Genomic DNA, 19,085 nt, shown 5'->3' with positions numbered 1-19,085 from the left:
ACAATAAACCCAGGGGGGACTAATATGATGTGGTAACGCGTCTAGTGTTCAAATGATTTGCCTTGTTGGGTTACCGTATTATTGTTATTTTAAACTATCAGTTTAAATTCTAAACAAAAAGTATCATATTTTAGTACAGATTGTATTATGAAAACCTGTATGGAGAATCTTGATTTTTGCCATTTTGGAAAGGTTTATTTATGCAGAGCACAGATTATTTAAGTGTAATAAAGCAGGAATCACAGAGTATTGCTTAGTGGCGGTGTTAAGATGATGAGGGAAAAATAAAAAAATAGCTAGAATTTGTTTAAAACAAAATTACCTGCCAGCACCCTTTCACAGACATAAAACACATAAGCATTCAGTTTCACACCGCGTAGAGATGCAACCATTGCCTTACAGACAGCAGTCACTTTAATCTCACCTCCTATTACTCGCTCGATGGCTTGCTCAAAGTGCTTCTGGTTTATGGCATCAGAAAGGTGTCTGGCAGCGATAAGAGCAGCTTCATTACACACATTTGCTATATCAGCTCCTGCGCAGTGCAAAATAAAATACAGTTGAAAGAGAGATTTTGACATAAAGTAACATTTGATTGTGCATTTGTGAATGCCTTTCTGCAACATAACATGTGGTTCATACACTAACATGTGGCACACATTACAGATTGCTGTGCTTGTACAGAAGAAAAACATGGCTCCTGTAATTGCTTTATTCTAAAAAACATGGCTCCTAATGCTTTATCCTAAATCACAGCAGATGCCTATAGAAAGCAAAGACTTAAATTTCTGCTCTACAGGCTACAGCAGTTTCCCAAACTCCACCATTACAGTCCAGGTTTTAAGGATTTCCATACTTAAACACAGGTCTCTTAATTAGTACCTCAGTTAATTTGATGCAACCATTTGGACCCAAGCATGTATCTCCTCCTTAAAACCTGCACTGTAATGGCGGAAATATGGGAAACTGGTCTACAGGATAAAAGTGGGGTAAAGCAATGCTCAACTTTTCTATTTAAAACTTCCTATTATTGAACACAAAGAAGAAACTAAATATAACCAGTGGATACATTTTATCTGAAAGACATTTATTAGAAGTGGTGGACAGGTGACATAGCAAATAAAGAAGTGCAGTAAACTGTAGCAACCAGACTTTTGCATCCATTGCCTAACTACACTGAAAAAGATACTGTTAGAGAATTCTGGTGTAAACGGAAATATTAGTTCCAGTTACTTTGGTGAGGATGAAAAAACAAATAAACTCAGACTAGATTATTATTACTAGACCTGCAGAACATGGTAAAGTGTACATTAGTGACAGTGATGCGTCAGTCTATCATTTCTCAGCTTGCACTTCCTCATGAATGAGCAGAATGATTTCTATTCTCCTCTCACCTGAGAATCCTGGCGTTAGAGCTGCCATTTTCCTAGAGAGGGCGTCTTTGTCTAAACTACTATCCAACTTCAAAGGCCTGAGATGGACTTTAAAAATAGAGGCTCTGCCTTTTATGTCTGGCGGTCCTGTAGTTTGAAAAAAAAAAAAAAAAAAAAAGAAGACCGTAATGAGAAGGTTTTTACATTTATGGGGCGTTACCAGATCCATTAATAGTATCCTGTCACCTATGTAAATCTGCCTGTCGAAACGGCCAGGTCGCAGTAGAGCAGGATCCAAGATATCAGGTCTGTTTGTGCCGGCTAGTACAACAACATTTGTAGCTGTATTAAAACCTGCAGAGAAATAAAGTGATGTAAAAATAAATCTAACAAATGAGTTAATAAAACACTTTAGCACTAATTACTTTATTCCACAATCATAAAAGAATAATTTTCTTAACTTATTTTTTGAAAATGTTACTATATTTATTGTATAAAGCAGGGGTGGGGAACCTCCGGCCCGCGGGCCGTATAAGGCCCACGAAGCCGTTTGCTTCGGCCCACCCGCTTCTGTCAGTGGGACACGCCGCCACTAAGTCCGGCGGCAGCGTGTCTCAGCTGTCAGGACAGGGAGGAGAGCGCGGCTATGTGGGTGGCAGCGGCGTGTAGGACTTCAAACCAGCCGCCGGTTCGTGAGCCTTTCAGAGCTCGCGGACCGGCAGACAATCAGGAGCCGCGCCTGCCGGTCCGCGAGCTCTGATTGGCTCTAGAACCGGCGGCTGGTTTGAAGTCCTACACGCCGCCGCCCGACATAGCCGCGCTCCTCCCTGTCCTGACACACAAGAAAGGCCGCCGAATGGAGCAGCAAGCAGCAGCGGTAAGCAGCATGGGGGGGGGGGGGGGGGGGGGATTTGTATACCTGGCACTGTGGGGACATCTGTATACCTGGCACTGTGGGGGCATCTGTATACCTGGCACTGTGGGGGCATCTGTATACCTGGCACTGTGGGGGCATCTGTATACCTGGCACTGTGGGGGCATCTGTATACCTGGCACTGTGGGGGGGCATTTGTATACCTGGCACTGTGGGGGGGCATTTGTATACCTGGCACTGTGGGGGGGCATTTGTATACCTGGCACTGTGGGGGGGCATTTGTATACCTGGCACTGTGGGGGGGCATTTGTATACCTGGCACTGTGGGGGGGCATTTGTATACCTGGCACTGTGGGGGGGTGGGGCATTTGTATACCTGGCACTGTGGGGGGGTGGGGCATTTGTATACCTGGCACTGTGGGGGGGCATTTGTATACCTGGCACTGTGGGGGGGCATTTGTATACCTGGCACTGTGGGGGGGCATTTGTATACCTGGCACTGTGGTGGGGGCGTTTGTATACCTGGCACTGTGGTGGGGGCGTTTGTATACCTGGCACTGTGGGGGGGGGGGCATTTGTATACCTGGCACTGTGGGGGGGAGGGGGGGCATTTGTATACCTGGCACTGTGTGTGTGGGGGGGGGGGGGGGGAGGGCATTTGTATACCTGGCACGGTGAGGGGCATTTGTATACCTGGCACAGTGAGGGGCATTTGTATACCTGGCACGGTGAGGGGCATTTGTATACCTGGCACGGTGAGGGGCATTTGTATACCTGGCACGGTGAGGGGCATTTGTGTACCTGGCACGGTGAGGGGCATTTGTTTTACCTGGCACGGTGAGGGGCATTTGTATACTTGGCACTGTGGGGGCATTTGTATACCTGGCACTGTGGGGGCATTTGTATACCTGGCACTGTGGGGGCAATTGTGGATCTGGCACTGCACTATTGGGGGCATATGTGTATCACGTCTTATTTTAACTGGCCACACCCATTTTTTTGCCGCGCGCACACACAGTACCTCTAAGGGGCAGACCTACTGGGGGGCAGAGTAATTTTTTTAAGTTGAGAATTTTTGTATAGCCCACGAAGGATTTTATAAATATCCAAATGGCCCTCGGTAGAAAAAAGATTCCCCACCCCTGGTATAAAGGGACTTCTTTATATCTAGCACAGACTCATTAGAAAATGCGGGAAGGTCCCCTCCCCTCCCCCAAAGCTAGCACTGGATGGTACCTCAGGCACCGCACCTCTGCCCCGAGGTCACACAAGGTGGCACTTTCTACAGCCATCTCCCATGAGGGTTCTATTTAATATGCATGTTTTGCTATATAAGGTTTATAATTATTTATCACCACTTATTTATATAGTGCACACATATTCCGCAGCGCTTTACAGAGAATATTTGGCCATTCACATCAGTCCCTGCCCCAGTAGAGCATACGATCAACAATCCCTACCACATGTACACACACTAGAGATACATTTTTATCAGTGGCCAATTAACCTACCAATATATTTTTAGAGATGGGGACGATACCAGAGTACCCAGAGAGAACACACACAGACAGACACACACACACACACACACACACACACACACACACACACGGGGAATATACAAACTAAATAACATGCAACTATACAGCAACTAGTAACCTGCCACGCACAACAAGCTCAAAAGCTACTGGCAATACATTTTACTGGTTATAGAACAGTGAAAGTCATTGTACTGTATATTTAACGGTTAAAGATTTGAACTGTGTACAAAGGAATAAAACTTTAATATATTAAAGATTTAAAAAAATACATTTAAAAAAAACACAAAAAACAAAAACAAAACACTGCCTGCCAAAGCAGATTCAATCAGCTCCACTGACAACCAGTAAGTGCCTGCATTTTACTTTCTCCTGGCCGAGGGCAACATTAACAATGGAAGTAAAATGATACAGACGCTGCTACTACTTAATTTGTCATTATAGAAATAAAATACACTAAAATACCTAAAGATATGTATTTGACTTTATTAATAAAAGGACAGTTATGGTAGACATACAATTATTAACTCTCTTTCTGAGAGGTACATTGGGTTCCACAGGGAAACATCGGGGTGTACAGTGGATCATGATCCAGAGGCACCAACAGGCTAAAGCTTTACGCTGTCCCAGGATGCATTGGGGCCTCCTCTATAACCCCCGCCTTCAGGCACTGTGAGCTCCGTTTCGTTAACCAGTCCACTGCAGGAGCAGGTAAGAGAGAAGGTAGTTGTTAGTTACATAGAACCACATTCTCATGACAGGAGAAGGGACCAGCGGCTAAAGCCATACAAACCCATAGAAGCTAGGTGCGTCTGGGTGGGCACCCTGTGGAACCCAATGTACCTCGCAGAAAGAGAGTTAACAATGGTAAGTCTACCATAACTCTCGTTTTCTGCAGCAGGTTACATTGGTTTCCACAGGGAAACATCGGGTATGTCCTAAAGCAGTTCCTCAAGGGAGGGGACGCGCCTTAGCGGGTATGAGAACTTGGCGTCCAAAGGAAGCATCCTGGGAGGCGGAAGTATCAAAGGCTGCTTGAGGATTACTGGTCCTTGATCCGAAGACAAGACCTTGTGATTGTGTAGAGACGCCATCAAGTCTACATCTGGTAGGCCCCATTTGTCCACTAGGAGTTGAAAGACTTCTGGATGAAGACTCCACTCTCTGGTGTGCACGTCCTGGCGACTGAGGAAGTCAGCTTCCCAATTTAGGACGCCCGGAATGAAAACTGCCAATATTGCTGGTAGATGGCGTTCCGCCCAACAAAGGATTTTTGACACTTCCATCATAGCCATGCGGCTTCGAGTGCCGCCTTGATGGTTTATGTATTCCACCGTAGTGGCATTGTCTGACCGTACTTGAACCGGCCTCTTCTGTACCAGAGGCAGGGCGAGAGTCAGTGCATCGAACACTGCCCGCAACTCCAGAATGTTTATTGGGAGGAGTAACTCCTCCTTGGTCCAGCAACCCTGAAGAGTGTTGCTCCGAAAGCACCCCATTCCCTCAGGCTGGCGTCCGTTGTCAGCAGGACCCAGTCGGGGATCCAGAAGGGACGACCCCTGCTCAATTGCTGGTCCTGTAGCCACCAGGTCAGCGACAGACGAACCTCCGGAGTCAAAGTGATCATGTGAGATCTGATCCAATGAGGTAGGCTGTCCCACTTGGAAAGGATTAACATCTGCAGAGGGCGAGAATGAAATAGAGCACACTCTACCATGTCGAATGCTGACACCATCAGGCCAAGTACTTGCATCGCAGAGTGTATTGACATTCTGGGGCAACAAAGGAAGCATCTTATCCCGTCTTGAAGTCTCAGGACTTTTTCTGGAGACAGAAACAGTCGCTGACTGTGTGTGTCCAGGAGTGCCCCCTGGTGCACCATGCTCTGAGCTGGGACCAGCGAGGATTTCTTCCAATTGATGAGCCAACCGTGGGCTTGTAGGAAGCTTACCGTCAGTTGTAGATGACTGAGGAGGACATTGTGGGAGTTTGCCAGAATCAGCAAGTCGTCCAGATATGGCAGGATCCCGACTCCCTGGCGACGGAGATGGGCCATCATAACAGCCATGACCTTGGTGAAGTTCCGAGGAGCCGTAGCCAGTCCAAATGGCAGAGCCTGGAACGGATAGTGGAGGTTGCCAATAGGAAACCGCTGATACTGCTGATACAACATGGCAATAGGTATATGCAGGTACACATCCTGTATATCCAGGGATACCATATAGTCTCTGGGTTCCATAGCCAGTATAATTGAGCGCAGCGTTTCCAAACAAGAAACATTGGTATCCCCCCAGTGCACTGAATGACCTCAGCAACAGGATTTGATAACTACATGGTAGTAGAAATTTCAGAGATCTCAGTTGCACACATTTGCAAAAGGTATGGGAAGTCCCCAGGCCGCTTCAAGGCATCTCTGAGTACTGGGGGTACCTAACATTAAGTCCAAGTCCGGGGCGCGACAACCCACAAACCGGCAAGGGCCAGACAACCCAGTGCAACTGAGATCTCTGAAATTTCTACTACCATGTAGTTATCAATTCCTGTTGCTGATATCATCCAGTGTGCTGGGGGATACCAATGTTTCTTGTTCAGAATAACCCCTCCCTTTCATGTACCTGGATGACATTACTAATTGGATAAGAGCAGTTACCAAACTTCTTGGCGCAGTGTTTCCATACAGAACTTGGACACTCTCACAAACTCGTTCAGTGATCTGAGGTTGAGTATAAGCCGGAAAGACCCATTGGGTTTTGGAACTAGAAACAGGGTCAAGTAGTAACCTCTGCCTCTCTAGGCCAGAGGAACCAGCACTACCACTCCTGTATTCAGGAGATAACTCACAACGTTTTGCAAAGCTTGCGCCTTTAACGGATCCGAAGGGATAACCGTGGTGCAAAACTGGCGAGGGGAACGTCTCTTGAAGGATACTGTACCCGTGAGAGACAACTTCTCGCACCAATGCGTCTGAAGTGGTCATTAACCAGACCTGGGTGAACTGTAGAAGTCGGCCTCCCACCCTGGGGTCCCCCAGGGGAAGCCATCCCCGTCATACGGCAGGCTTGTCTTTTTTAGAAGCAGGCTGACGGGCCGCCCAGGACTGCTTTGCCTTGGGCTTAGTCATTTTGGGAGCATAAGATTGTCTCGGTATGTCTGACCTTTTGCCTTCCCTTGAGGCCGAAAGGAACGAAAAGTGATACCTTTAGCCTTCTGTGCAGAAGGATTAGTATTTGGGAGAAAAGCAGTCTTAGCAGCCGCCAATTCAGACACAATTTTATTTAGGTCTTCCCCAACAAAATGTTCCCCTTCGAAGGGGAATACCTCCAAGGTCTTTTTGGAGTCTAGGTCTACCTTCCATAACCTCAACCACAGAATATGTCGAGCCAGGACAGACGACGTCGACGCCTTGGCTGCCAACACAACCGCCTCAGGGGATGCCTCCTGAATGTAATAGTCGGCGGTGGTAATGTGAGACAGGTATTGTCAGGCATTGTTAGATATATCCTCGGGCAGCTCTTCCTCTAATGCCTGAACCCATGCTTTAATACCTTTTGTAGCCCAAGTGGCCGCAATAGTGGGCCTATGAACAGCACCTGTAAGTGAGTAAATAGATTTCAGGCATCCGTCCACATGCTTATCTGTCGGTTCCTTCAGTGAAGAGACAGTGGAGACAGGCAGAGTGGACGACACCACTAGGCGGGTGACATGAGAATCCACCGGCGGTGAATTTCCCCACTTGTTACATAACTCTGCAGGGAGAGGGCAGCGAGCCAAGGCCCGTTTAGACAGAGGGAATTTCTTCCCTGGACTAGACCAGGGCTCCTGCTTGATGTCCACCAAATGGTCAGAGTGGGGCAATAGATTTTTAACCACCTTCTGCCGTTTAAACATATCAGTTTTCTTAGCCACAGTAGTGGAATCCTCATCAGTGATTTGTAGGATTCGCTTAATAACAACCACAAGGGCAGGGACATCAATTTGCAATGGAGAATCCTAGTCAGAAACACCTTTTCCAGTGTCCGACAGGACAGTATACTCCCCCCTCCTCTTCAGATGAAACATCGGAGAGATTTGTGGATTTTGAGGAGTAAGCAGCCCGCTTAGATGACCCAGAGACACTAGAGTGACCTGGAGTAGATTTAATTGCTGCAACTGGTTAGGCAAATTTTCCCACCAAGGCAGATTAACCATAAGAACAATTTGTGACTGTAATGGCAGAGGTGGTCTCATAGGGTGCGTAAGTCGTTCCACCAAAGTACCCAGTAGGTTTATGAACGCAGCGCAGGGTGGCTCCTGATTGGTAACAGGAGCTGGGGACTGACTGGGAGATGTATGACACATAGTACACAGACCATCATACACAGCTTCCCCCTCTGGTAAAATCTTTGACGCATGCTCTGCATGATGCAGAAGCGTCCACAGACTTACTGCCCTTCTTGTTAAACATTGTACATAAATGCAACAACAGAGCAAATTAGTACAATACGTGTGAATAAATCCGTTAGTATTTGACTACACAACACCAACGAATAAATCCGGTAATATGCGACCGAGTGCACAGTAGGTCACACGTAATAGGTAAATACTGTGAATATATTATATATATATATATATATATATATATATATATATATATATATATATATATATATATATATATATATATATATCCAAGAATTGCCCCGTCACTCCTCCAAATCAGCTGGCTGTGGTGCCCTTCCTTGTGGACCGGCAGGCACACCAATGTAAAACCAAAGAAATCAGGTGGCACTCGCAGACTTGTAGTGAAAACAACCTTCACTCCGTGAAGAAATTTATTCACTACAAGCTACAAGTCTGCGAGTGCCACCTGATTTCTTTGGAGATATATATATATATATATACACACACACACACACACACACACACACACACACACACACACACACACACACACACACACACACACACACACTCCCTGCAGATACAGGCACACACAGTCACAGGCAATGTAGATAGTTATTAAGACAATAAAACTGCACCAGAGTAGTGTGTAATATATATATATATCGCTGTCCTAGACCAGAGGTGTATATCAGAATACTCGTATAATATATCCTGTAATAGGTACACTTTCTTAACTAACTTAACTAACTTAACTGTATAAAGACATGTAGAATACTCAAGTGTTTGTAGAGTCACAGCGCTGTATACAGGCGGCATTACAAGGGAGACCTTGTCCTGCAGTCCCAGAGACTAGCCGCAACTATGCTTATAAGATGGCACCCAGCATCTCAGTCAGGGAGTGTGGGCGAGTGTGAAGCAGCTCCAGGGTGGGAAAATCTGCAGTAGATGTCGCCCTGGGCCGGGGAGAGGTTACAGATTAAGCACCAGCTCCCCAATGCTGGACTTCCATCCCAGATACTAGCGAGCCTTATTAAATGGGGCGTTAGTGCACCCGACCTGAGCTCTATTGCCCTGGTGGTCTAGTGGGGTCCCTGCTTGGTGACAGTGTCCACGCCAGCGCCGCGACTCATCTCCCTAGGTTGCAGACTGAACGCGATTTATTGGCGGGTCCCGTCTGGGGGACCCTCTTACCTCCCCGTAGCAGCCACGCGAAAAAGGAGAGTGACTGCGACCATGTGCCTAAAGCTGGAGCGTCTCCGCCGCAAGTACCCGGGAACAGGCCACGGGAGTATGCGACGCCGCTTGGGAGGTGATGGAGCTGCAGCGCTGAAATGTCACCATGACATACAGCTCTGACAGCCCAGTTTTGAAGAAATTTTCTGTCAGAAAAAGCTTTTTCAGGATCTGCCCAGTGCAGCCTCCCTGTTAAGTGACCTGCTGCTGCAGACACCAACTGAAACCAAGCTCACAGTGCCTGGAGGCGGGGTTATAGAGGAGGCCCCAATGCATCCTGGGACAGCCTAAAGCTTTAGCCTGTTGGTGCCTCTGGATCAAGATCCACTCTACACCCCAATGTTTCCCTGTGGAAACCAATGCATCCTGCTGCAGAAACATTCTTCAAATACACTTTTAATGGAATAAATACTAGTACGAAAGCTGAAGGGAAAAAAATAAACAGGGTGGAATTAATTACCATCCATTTCCACTAGGAGCTGATTCAGTGTGTTTTCTTGTTCGTTTTGACCACCAAAGTTCCCACGTCCTCTTTTTCGACCAACAGCATCAATCTCATCAATGAACAGAATGCAAGGGGCATGCTTCCGGGCCATGCTAAACAAGTCACGTACCTCGAATACAAAAACACTGCCACATGGATACACTGTCATTTTACTAGAAATCATAACATTTCAATGGAAAAACAATGTATTTATAATAGTGGCTAATGCCAACTGTAAAGCTTGCACACATGAAATAGTAAGCAACATAATTCTGGGTTTAAAAAATCCAAATTATACCAATTATTTTTTTAATCACACTAGCTGCTTGCAGCACTGTGGATAGATACAGTGCATCTGGAAAGTATTCACAGCGCTTCACTTTTTCCACATTTTGTTATGTTACAGACTTAATTGCAAATGGAATAAATTAATTTTTTTCTCTCAAAATTGTACACACAATACCCCATAAGGACAACGTGAAAAAAGTATTTTTTGGATATTTTTGCTAATTTATTAAAAATAAAAAACTACGAAATCACATGTACATTAGTATTCACAGACTTTGCCATGAAGCTCAAAATTGAGCTCGGGTGCATCCCGTTTCCACTGATCATCCTTGAGATGTTCCTACAGCTTAACTGGAGTCCACCTGTGGCACTAATTCACTGTACATCCTGAGATATAGTAGTATATGCAATTGCGGGCGAATTGCGGCAATTTTTCGCCCGTTTTTTAATTAGACACAATTCGACCGTCGAATTCCGGCAGGTGGGTGCCGGAATTCGACATACTCAAAAAACGGATTCAACCGTCCCGCTGTCGAAAAACGGCCTATTTGACGGATTTTGATCCGATTTTTAAAAATGGTCAAAAAACGGTAAAAAACCCGAAAATAAATTGCGTGGGGTCCCCCCTCCTAAGCATAACCAGCCTCGGGCTCTTTGAGCCGGTCCTGGTTGCCAAAATACGGGGAAAAAAATGACAGGGGGTCCCCCGTATTTTAACAACCAGCACCGGGCTCTACGCCTGGTGCAAAATATACGGGGGACAAAAAGAGTAGGGGTCCCCCGTATTTTTTGTACCAGCACCGGGCTCCACTAGCTGGACAAATAATGCCACAGCCGGAGGTCACTTTTATAGAGCGCCCTGCGGCCGTGGCATTAAATATCCAACTAGTCACCCCTGGCCGGGGTTCCCTGGAGTGGGGACCCCTTCAATCAAGGGGTCCCCCCCCCCAGCCACCCAAGGGCTAGGGGTGAAGCCAGAGGCTGTCCCCCCCATCCAAGGGCTGCGGATGGGGGGCTGATAGCCTTGAGTAAAATGTAAGAATATTGTTTTTTGCAGAAGAACTACAAGTCCCAGCAAGCCTCCCCCGCAAGCCGGTACTTGGAGAACCAAAAGTACCAGCATGCGGGGGGGAAACGGGCCCGCTGGTACCTGTAGTTCTACTGCAAAAAAAAATACCCAAATAAAAACAGGACACGCACACCTTGAAAGTATAACTTTATTACATACATGCAGACACACATACTTACCTATGTTGACACGCCGACTCTGGCCTCGTCTCCAATGTCGACGTCCGGGGTACCTGAAAATAAAATTATACTCACCTGATCCAGTGTCCTGGTCTTTTATTTTAATCCACGTACTTGGCAAATAAACAAACCGCATTAACCCAAACCAGATGGACTGAAAGGGGTCCCATGTTTACACATGGGACCCCTTTCCCCGAATGCAGAGACCCCCCGTGACTCCTGTCACAGAGAGTCTCTTCAGCCAATCAGGTAGCACCACGTCGTGGCACTCTCCTGATAGGCTGTAGGCGCGTCGGAGCTGTCAGACAGCGCATCGCACAGCTCCCTCCATTAGTTTCAATGGTGGGAACTTTGCGGTAAGCGGTGGGGTTACCCGCGGTCAGCCGCTGACCGCGGGTGACCCCACCGCTGACCGCAAAGTTCCCACCATTGAAACTAATGGAGGGAGCTGTGCGATGCGCTGTCTGCCAGCTCAGACGCGCAAAGCCAATCAGGAGAGTGCCACGAAGTGGCGCTTCCTGATTGGCTGAAGGGACCTTTCTGTGACAGGAGTCACGGGAGGTCTCTGCATTCGGGGAAAGGGGTCCCATGTGTAAACATGGGACCCCTTTCAGTCCGTCAGCAAAGTGTGGCGGATTGAAAATGTCGAAATTACTGTCTAAAAGCACCGTTGTCGAATTTACAATCTTCAATTGAATATACTTTTGTCGAATTGCCGCATTTGTACCATTGCACAAATGTCGAATTTGACAAATGTCGAATTTCAAAAAGTCGAATTTGGAATGGCCGTTTTTTTGGCGAAAAGTACTGTATTGTATTGTCGAATTTTTTTTTTTTTGGCGAAAATGTCCCGTTTTTCGACATTTTCGGGAATTCGACCGCAATTGCATATACCCCTTAGTGTAAGCAAATGTCCTTTGATTTTAGCATGGGTTTCATCAACCATGTAACAAAACTGCTAAAATCACATTCATATACTCATAAAATACATACAGATGTGTCCTCTTACAACTTCACTCTATGCGCTACAAGTCGCGTTACACATAATGCGCGAGTGCCGTGTGAGTCTGTAGCGCCAAGTGTCTTTTTTTGGCGTCTTTGCTGCGATAAAGTTGTCTTATGGGTGGAAAACACTAATATTTCATTTCAGATGCAGATAGAGCCACAATTACACACAGAATATAGGCATGCTGCATATAATATTAATAAGCAGAAGCTGCTCCTATTGCATTAAAATTTTCGCAGCAAAAGACAGACACACAAAAAAAAAAAAAAAAAAAAAGACGCTCGTCACTTCCGAATCCCGCCACAGTACGGCATGACTTGAAAGGCTATTTAGCGTGACTGCAGCAAGGATGTAAGCGGACACATCTGTATAATATGGGCAAACACTGTTGGGAAACTTTGTTCCTTCCGCTTTCTCTTTCTGTACCAGTTTGCCTCCACTCCCCTCCTCACATCACTACACAGGGTATCCGGATGATAGGTCAACACAGCATACAATCAACATGAGTTTTGGGGATTTTTTTTGTTTTTAATTTTAGGACTTTTTCATACTTTACCATCCACGTGGACTACAATTCAGAGAAGTAACGTGTGCTGAGCGAAGCGAGCCATGAGAGGGGATGATGTGCACTAATTGGGTATCCATGTGCAGGATGGAAAATTTTAACACCAAAATACCATCAAAAACTCATGTCAACCTTTTCATGTGTCGACCTTTTGGTGTCAATCTAGACATTGGCAACCTTCTGTCGGCACTCTGATCCATAACCACTACACTGCCATGTAGACCAATATACACGAACAGAACATGGCATAATATGTATCTTACAGTCTGCCACTAAAAAAGTAGATAATTACATAAAATGATCTCACTTAGGTATGTTAGCACATTCATTGTTGTCACCCCCAAAGCATGATCAACAGCAGTCAAGGAAATGAATTACTAACAATTTCACAATGTATATTACTGGTTTATGTTATAACAGCACGTTAGCATCACTTAACTGCAGGCAATATATGCACTGGCATCTCTAGCACTGGTGCTAAGCTGTTACCACAAGTATGAAGCTGGAGACTGAAATGAAATCACATGCAGACTCAGCTGAGGTAAAAAGGGGCATGTGAGAAGAATTGTTTCCTATGTGACTTTCTGCACCCAGATAGGAAAAGGAGTGTAAACTCTGAGAGGTATATTACTAAGGTGTGGGTTTATAGAAGTGAAGGCGTTGCCCATAGCAACCAGTTTCTACTTATTTATCTAGCACCTTTTAGAAGATAATAGCTGGAATCTGACTGGTTGCTATCGGCAACATCTCCTCTTCTACAAACCCGCACCTTAGCAAATACCCCGAGATGTATTCCATACTGTTAACCCACCCAGTGCTAAACTGTATTACTGTAGCTTGTGCATCAGAAAGGCAGTCTCATCTATAAATGGCATATGAACTATTAGGTATGCATCTGAGACACTTTCACATTAAGAAAAAACAGCTCATAAAGTAGAAAATCTCCAATGAATAAATCTATTATGTACATGCTGAACATTTGTGGACTTACTCTGGCTGGCCCGACCCCAACAAACATCTCTAGGAACTCTGATCCATTGACTGTGATGAAAGGTACACTGGCTTCCCCAGCTGTAGCTTTTGCCAAAAGCGTTTTCCCTGTGCCAGGTGGACCTGTGAGGATGGCACCCTAGAAAAAGTATACATCATTCAGTCCTCCGGAAACATCACATTCTAAAGTATAGTAATAATAAAATAGGGAGTAGAAATGTGTATACAACACAACTCTCACAACAGCATCCTCATGACAGCAACAACAGAACTTCTTTAAAGGGAACCTGCCATCCCTCATAAAACACTGAAGTCTTAAAAAATTTAAATAAAAAATTCTTCAGATGATCAAGTATTAAATGAAAAAGATGATAAAGAAATTCAACATGAACAATCATCACAGCAGGATATATGCAAAGGGTGGGAGGATTCACAGTGCAAAGGTACAGTGCTACAAGAACATGGGAAATGGGTACAATGTCAGAGTACAGCACAATGCAGCATAACGTGGTTTTGAAACGCCTCCTACGGGTCATAAGGTGTAATACATGTGTCCTCAAACTTTTATTAGGTTCTGTTAGGTAAGACTTCTTGGCCTGGAGTTACAAGCTCTTGTTACTCCTAAATATAGCACCATATAAAGAGACTCATTCTTTTCACATGGAGCACTACCAAATCTCATTTACCTACTGGTGTGTTTAATCATACATATAATTACAACTGATTACTTCCTCCAACTCCTACCTCCAAGATTTTTCACATGCTGCTCCCTTTCTCTGGAATTCTCTACCTCTCCCACTCAGGCTCTCCACCGCTCTACAAAACCCACTGCACCAAACCCATCCAAATCTCATCCTAACCCTTTGTTCTATGCTCTCTGTCTACCCCATCTGTGTCACCCATCTGTCTGGCCCTCCCCTTTAGAATGTAAGTTCTCACAAGTAGAGCTCTCTTCCCTCATGTGCTTATCCTTTTCTTACTTAATAATCTTCAACTGCACCAATTCCCGTGGTTTTCTGCCACCTGATACTTATTTCAGTGACATCTGCTGATGTAGCTATGTTTATTTTCCCTGTACTTGTCCTATATTGTCTTCAACTGTAAGTTGCTGTTTTCCGGTTTTGATTATTTGTTTATGTACTCTGTAATTGGGTGCTGCGGAACCCTTGTGGCACCATATAAATAAAGGATAATAAAGTAATGTGCCAATAGAGAGACCTCATTATGGGGTATATGCAATTCACGGCGAATCGCGGCAATTTTTCGCCGTTTTTTAATTCGACTAAATTCGCCAGGTGAATTCCGGCAGGTGGCTGCCGGAATTCACCATATTCAATGGAAAACGGATTCGCCAGAATCGCGGGTGAAAAATCGGCCGATTTGGCGAATTTTGCCGCGATTTTAAAAAACGGGAAAAACCCGAGAAAAAAAAAATGGCGTGGGGTCCCCCCTCCAAAGCATAACCAGCCTCGGGCTCTTCGAGCTGGTCCTGGTTCTAAAAATGCAGGGGAAAAATTGGGCAGGGATCCCCCGTATTTTTAAAACCAGCACCGGGCTCTGCGCCTGGTGCTGGTGCTAAAAATACGGGGGACAAAAAGGAGTAGGGGTCCCCCGTATTTTTAACACCAGCATCGGGCTCCACTAGCTGGACAGATAATGCCGGGGGTCACTTTTATGCCGTGCCCTGCGGCCGTGGCATTAACTACCCAACTAGTCACCCCTGGCCGGGGTACCCTGGGGGTGTGGGGACCCCTTCAATCAAGGGGTCCCCCCCCCCCCCCCCAGCCACCCAAGGGCCAGGGGTGAAGCCCGAGGCTGTCCCCCCCCATCCAATGGGCTGCGGATGGGGGGGCTGATAGCCTTTTGTGATAATAAAAAGATATTGTTTTTTCCAGTAGTACTACAAGTCCCAGCAAGCCTCCCCCGCAAGCTGGTACTTGGAGAACCACAAGTACCAGCATGCGGGAGAAAAACGGGCCCGCTGGTACCTGTAGTTTTACTGGAAAAAAAATACCCAAATAAAAACAGTACACACACACCGTGAAAGTAAAACTTTATTACACACTACCGACACACACATACTTACCTATGTTGACACGCCGACTGCCACGGTCTCCGACGATCCGAGGTACCTGTGAAAAAATTATACTCACCTTCCAGCGTCCAGAGATAAATCCACGTCCTTGTAAAAAAAAAAAACGCAAATACCCGCTCCATACCGGACTGAAAGGGGTCCCATGCTGACACATCAGACCCCTTTCTCCCGAATGCCGGGACATCACGTGACTCCTGTCACTGAAGTCCCTTCAGCCAATCAGGAAGCGCTACTTCCGTGGCGCTCACGTGATTGGCTGTGCGCTGTCTGTGCTGTCAGACAGCGCATCGCAAAGCCGCTCCATTACTTTCAATGGTGGGAACTTTGCGGGTAGCGGTGGGGTTAACCCGCGGTCAGCCGCTGACCGGCGGGTGACCTCACCGCTAGCCGCTAAGTTCCCACCATTGAATATAATGGACGGGGCTGTGCGATGCGCTGTCTGAGTTCAGACAGCGCACAGCCAATCAGGTGAGCGCAACGAAGTTGCGCTTCCTGATTGGCTTTAGAGACCTTTCAGTGACAGCTGTCACTGAGAGGTCTCTCTGCATTCGGGGATAGGGGTCCCATGTGTCAGCATGGGACCCCTTTCAGTCCGTTTGGTCGGGTGTCCGGTTTGTTATTTTCTACAAGTACGTGGATTTATCTCTGGACCCTGGTTGAGGTGAGTATATTGATCTTTTATTTTCAGGTATCCGTGGATTCTACATGGAGAAGAGGACCGATGTCGGCGTGTGAACATAGGTAAGTATGTGTGTGTCGGCAGTGTGTAATAATAAGAATTTACTTACCGATAATTCTATTTCTCGGAGTCCGTAGTGGATGCTGGGGTTCCTGAAAGGACCATGGGGAATAGCGGCTCCGCAGGAGACAGGGCACAAAAAAGTAAAGCTTTTACCAGATCAGGTGGTGTGCACTGGCTCCTCCCCCTATGACCCTCCTCCAGACTCCAGTTAGGTACTGTGCCCGGACGAGCGTACACAATAAGGGAGGCAATTTGAATCCCGGGTAAGACTCATACCAGCCACACCAATCACACCGTACAACTTGTGATCTAAACCCAGTTAACAGTATGATAACAGAAAGAGCCTCTTAAAGATGGCTCCTTAACAATATAACCCGAATTTGTTAACAATAACTATGTACAGTATTGCAGATAATCCGCACTTGGGATGGGCGCCCAGCATCCACTACGGACTCCGAGAAATAGAATTATCGGTAAGTAAATTCTTATTTTCTCTATCGTCCTAAGTGGATGCTGGGGTTCCTGAAAGGACCATGGGGATTATACCAAAGCTCCCAAACGGGCGGGAGAGTGCGGATGACTCTGCAGCACCGAATGAGAGAATTCCAAGTCCTCTTTTGCCAGGGTATCAAATTTGTAGAATTTTACAAACGTGTTTTCCCCCGACCACGTAGCTGCTCGGCAGAATTGTAATGCCGAGACCCCTCGGGCAGCCGCCCAAGATGAGCCCACCTTCCTTGTGGAATGGGCCTTAACAGATTTAGGCTGTGGCAGGCCTGCCACAGAATGAGCAAGTTGAATTGTGTTACAAATCCAACGAGCAATCGTCTGCTTAGAAGCAGGGGCACCCAACTTGTTGGGTGCATATAGTATCAACAGCGAGTCAGATTTTCTGACTTCAGCCGTCCTTGAAATGTATATTTTTAAGGCTCTGACAACGTCCAACAACTTGGAGTCCTCCAAGTCGCCAGTGGCCGCAGGCACCACAATAGGTTGGTTCAGGTGAAACGCTGATACCACCTTAGGGAGAAAATGCGGACGAGTCCTCAGTTCTGCCCTATCCGAATGGAAGATTAGATAAGGGCTTTTATAAGATAAAGCCGCCAATTCAGATACTCTCCTGGCGGAAGCCAGGGCCAGTAACATAGTCACTTTCCATGTGAGATATTTAAAATCCACCTTTTTCAATGGTTCAAACCAATGGGATTTGAGGAAATCTAAAACTACATTTAGATCCCACGGTGCCACCGGAGGCACCACAGGAGGCTGTATATGCAGTACTCCTTTAACAAAAGTCTGTACCTCAGGAACTGAGGCCAATTCTTTTTGGAAGAATATTGACAGGGCCGAAATTTGAACCTTAATAGATCTCAATTTGAGACCCATAGACAATCCTGATTGTAGGAAATGTAGGAAACGACCCAGTTGAAATTCCTCCGTCGGAACACTCCGATCCTCGCACCACGCGACATATTTTCGCCAAATGCGGTGATAATGTTTCGCGGTGACTTCCTTCCTTGCCTTAATCAAGGTAGGAATGACTTCTTCTGGAATGCCTTTCCCTTTTAGGATCTGGCGTTCAACCGCCATGCCGTCAAACGCAGCCGCGGTAAGTCTTGAAAGAGACAGGGACCCTGTTGTAGCAGGTCCCTTCTCAGAAGTAGAGGGCACGGGTCGTCCGTGACCAACTCTTGAAGTTCCGGGTACCAAGTCCTTCTTGGCCAATCCGGAGCCACTAGTATTGTTCTTACTCCTCCTCACCGTATAATCTTCAATACCTTTGGTATGAGAGGCAGAGGAGGAAACACATATACTGATTTGTACACCCAAGGTGTTACCAGTGCGTCCACAGCTATTGCCTGTGGATCTCTTGACCTGGCGCAATACTTGTCCAGTTTCTTGTTGAGGCGAGACGCCATCATGTCTACCATTGGTCTTTCCCAACAGTTTATTAGCATGTGGAAGACTTCTGGATGAAAACCCCCCTCTCCCGGGTGAATATCGTGTCTGCTGAGGAAATCTGCTTCCCAGTTGTACACGCCCGGGAAGAACACTGCTGACAGTGCTATTACGTGATTCTCCGCCCAGCGAAGAATCTTGGCAGCTTCTGCCATTGCACTCCTGCTTCTTGTGCCGCCCTGTCTGTTTACATGGGCGACCGCCGTGATGTTGTCCGACTGAATCAACACCGGTTTTCCTTGCAGGAGTGGTTCCGCCTGGCTTAGAGCATTTTAGATTGCTCTTAGTACCAGAATGTTTATGTGAA

At 46.3% G+C, this 19,085-nt stretch overlaps 1 protein-coding gene across 1 annotated transcript in view; it reads right to left on the bottom strand.

The window, feature by feature from the left end:
- Positions 1-19,085, bottom strand: part of AFG3L2 (AFG3 like matrix AAA peptidase subunit 2) — a 75,667-nt gene that overhangs the window by 13,787 nt on the left and 42,795 nt on the right. The window contains exons 9-13 of the mRNA XM_063923432.1: positions 13,984-14,121; positions 9,862-10,015; positions 1,620-1,727; positions 1,395-1,520; positions 425-535 (exon numbers count right to left, since the gene is read on the bottom strand). Coding sequence (XP_063779502.1) covers positions 425-535; positions 1,395-1,520; positions 1,620-1,727; positions 9,862-10,015; positions 13,984-14,121 — 637 coding nt within the window. The remainder of the gene's footprint in view (positions 1-424; positions 536-1,394; positions 1,521-1,619; positions 1,728-9,861; positions 10,016-13,983; positions 14,122-19,085) is intronic.

The sequence above is a fragment of the Pseudophryne corroboree genome, chromosome 5, assembly GCF_028390025.1.
Source record: "Pseudophryne corroboree isolate aPseCor3 chromosome 5, aPseCor3.hap2, whole genome shotgun sequence".
NCBI lineage: Eukaryota > Metazoa > Chordata > Amphibia > Anura > Myobatrachidae > Pseudophryne > Pseudophryne corroboree.
The sequence above is the reverse complement of the archived record's forward strand: the minus strand, read 5'-3'. Positions and strand labels throughout refer to the sequence as shown.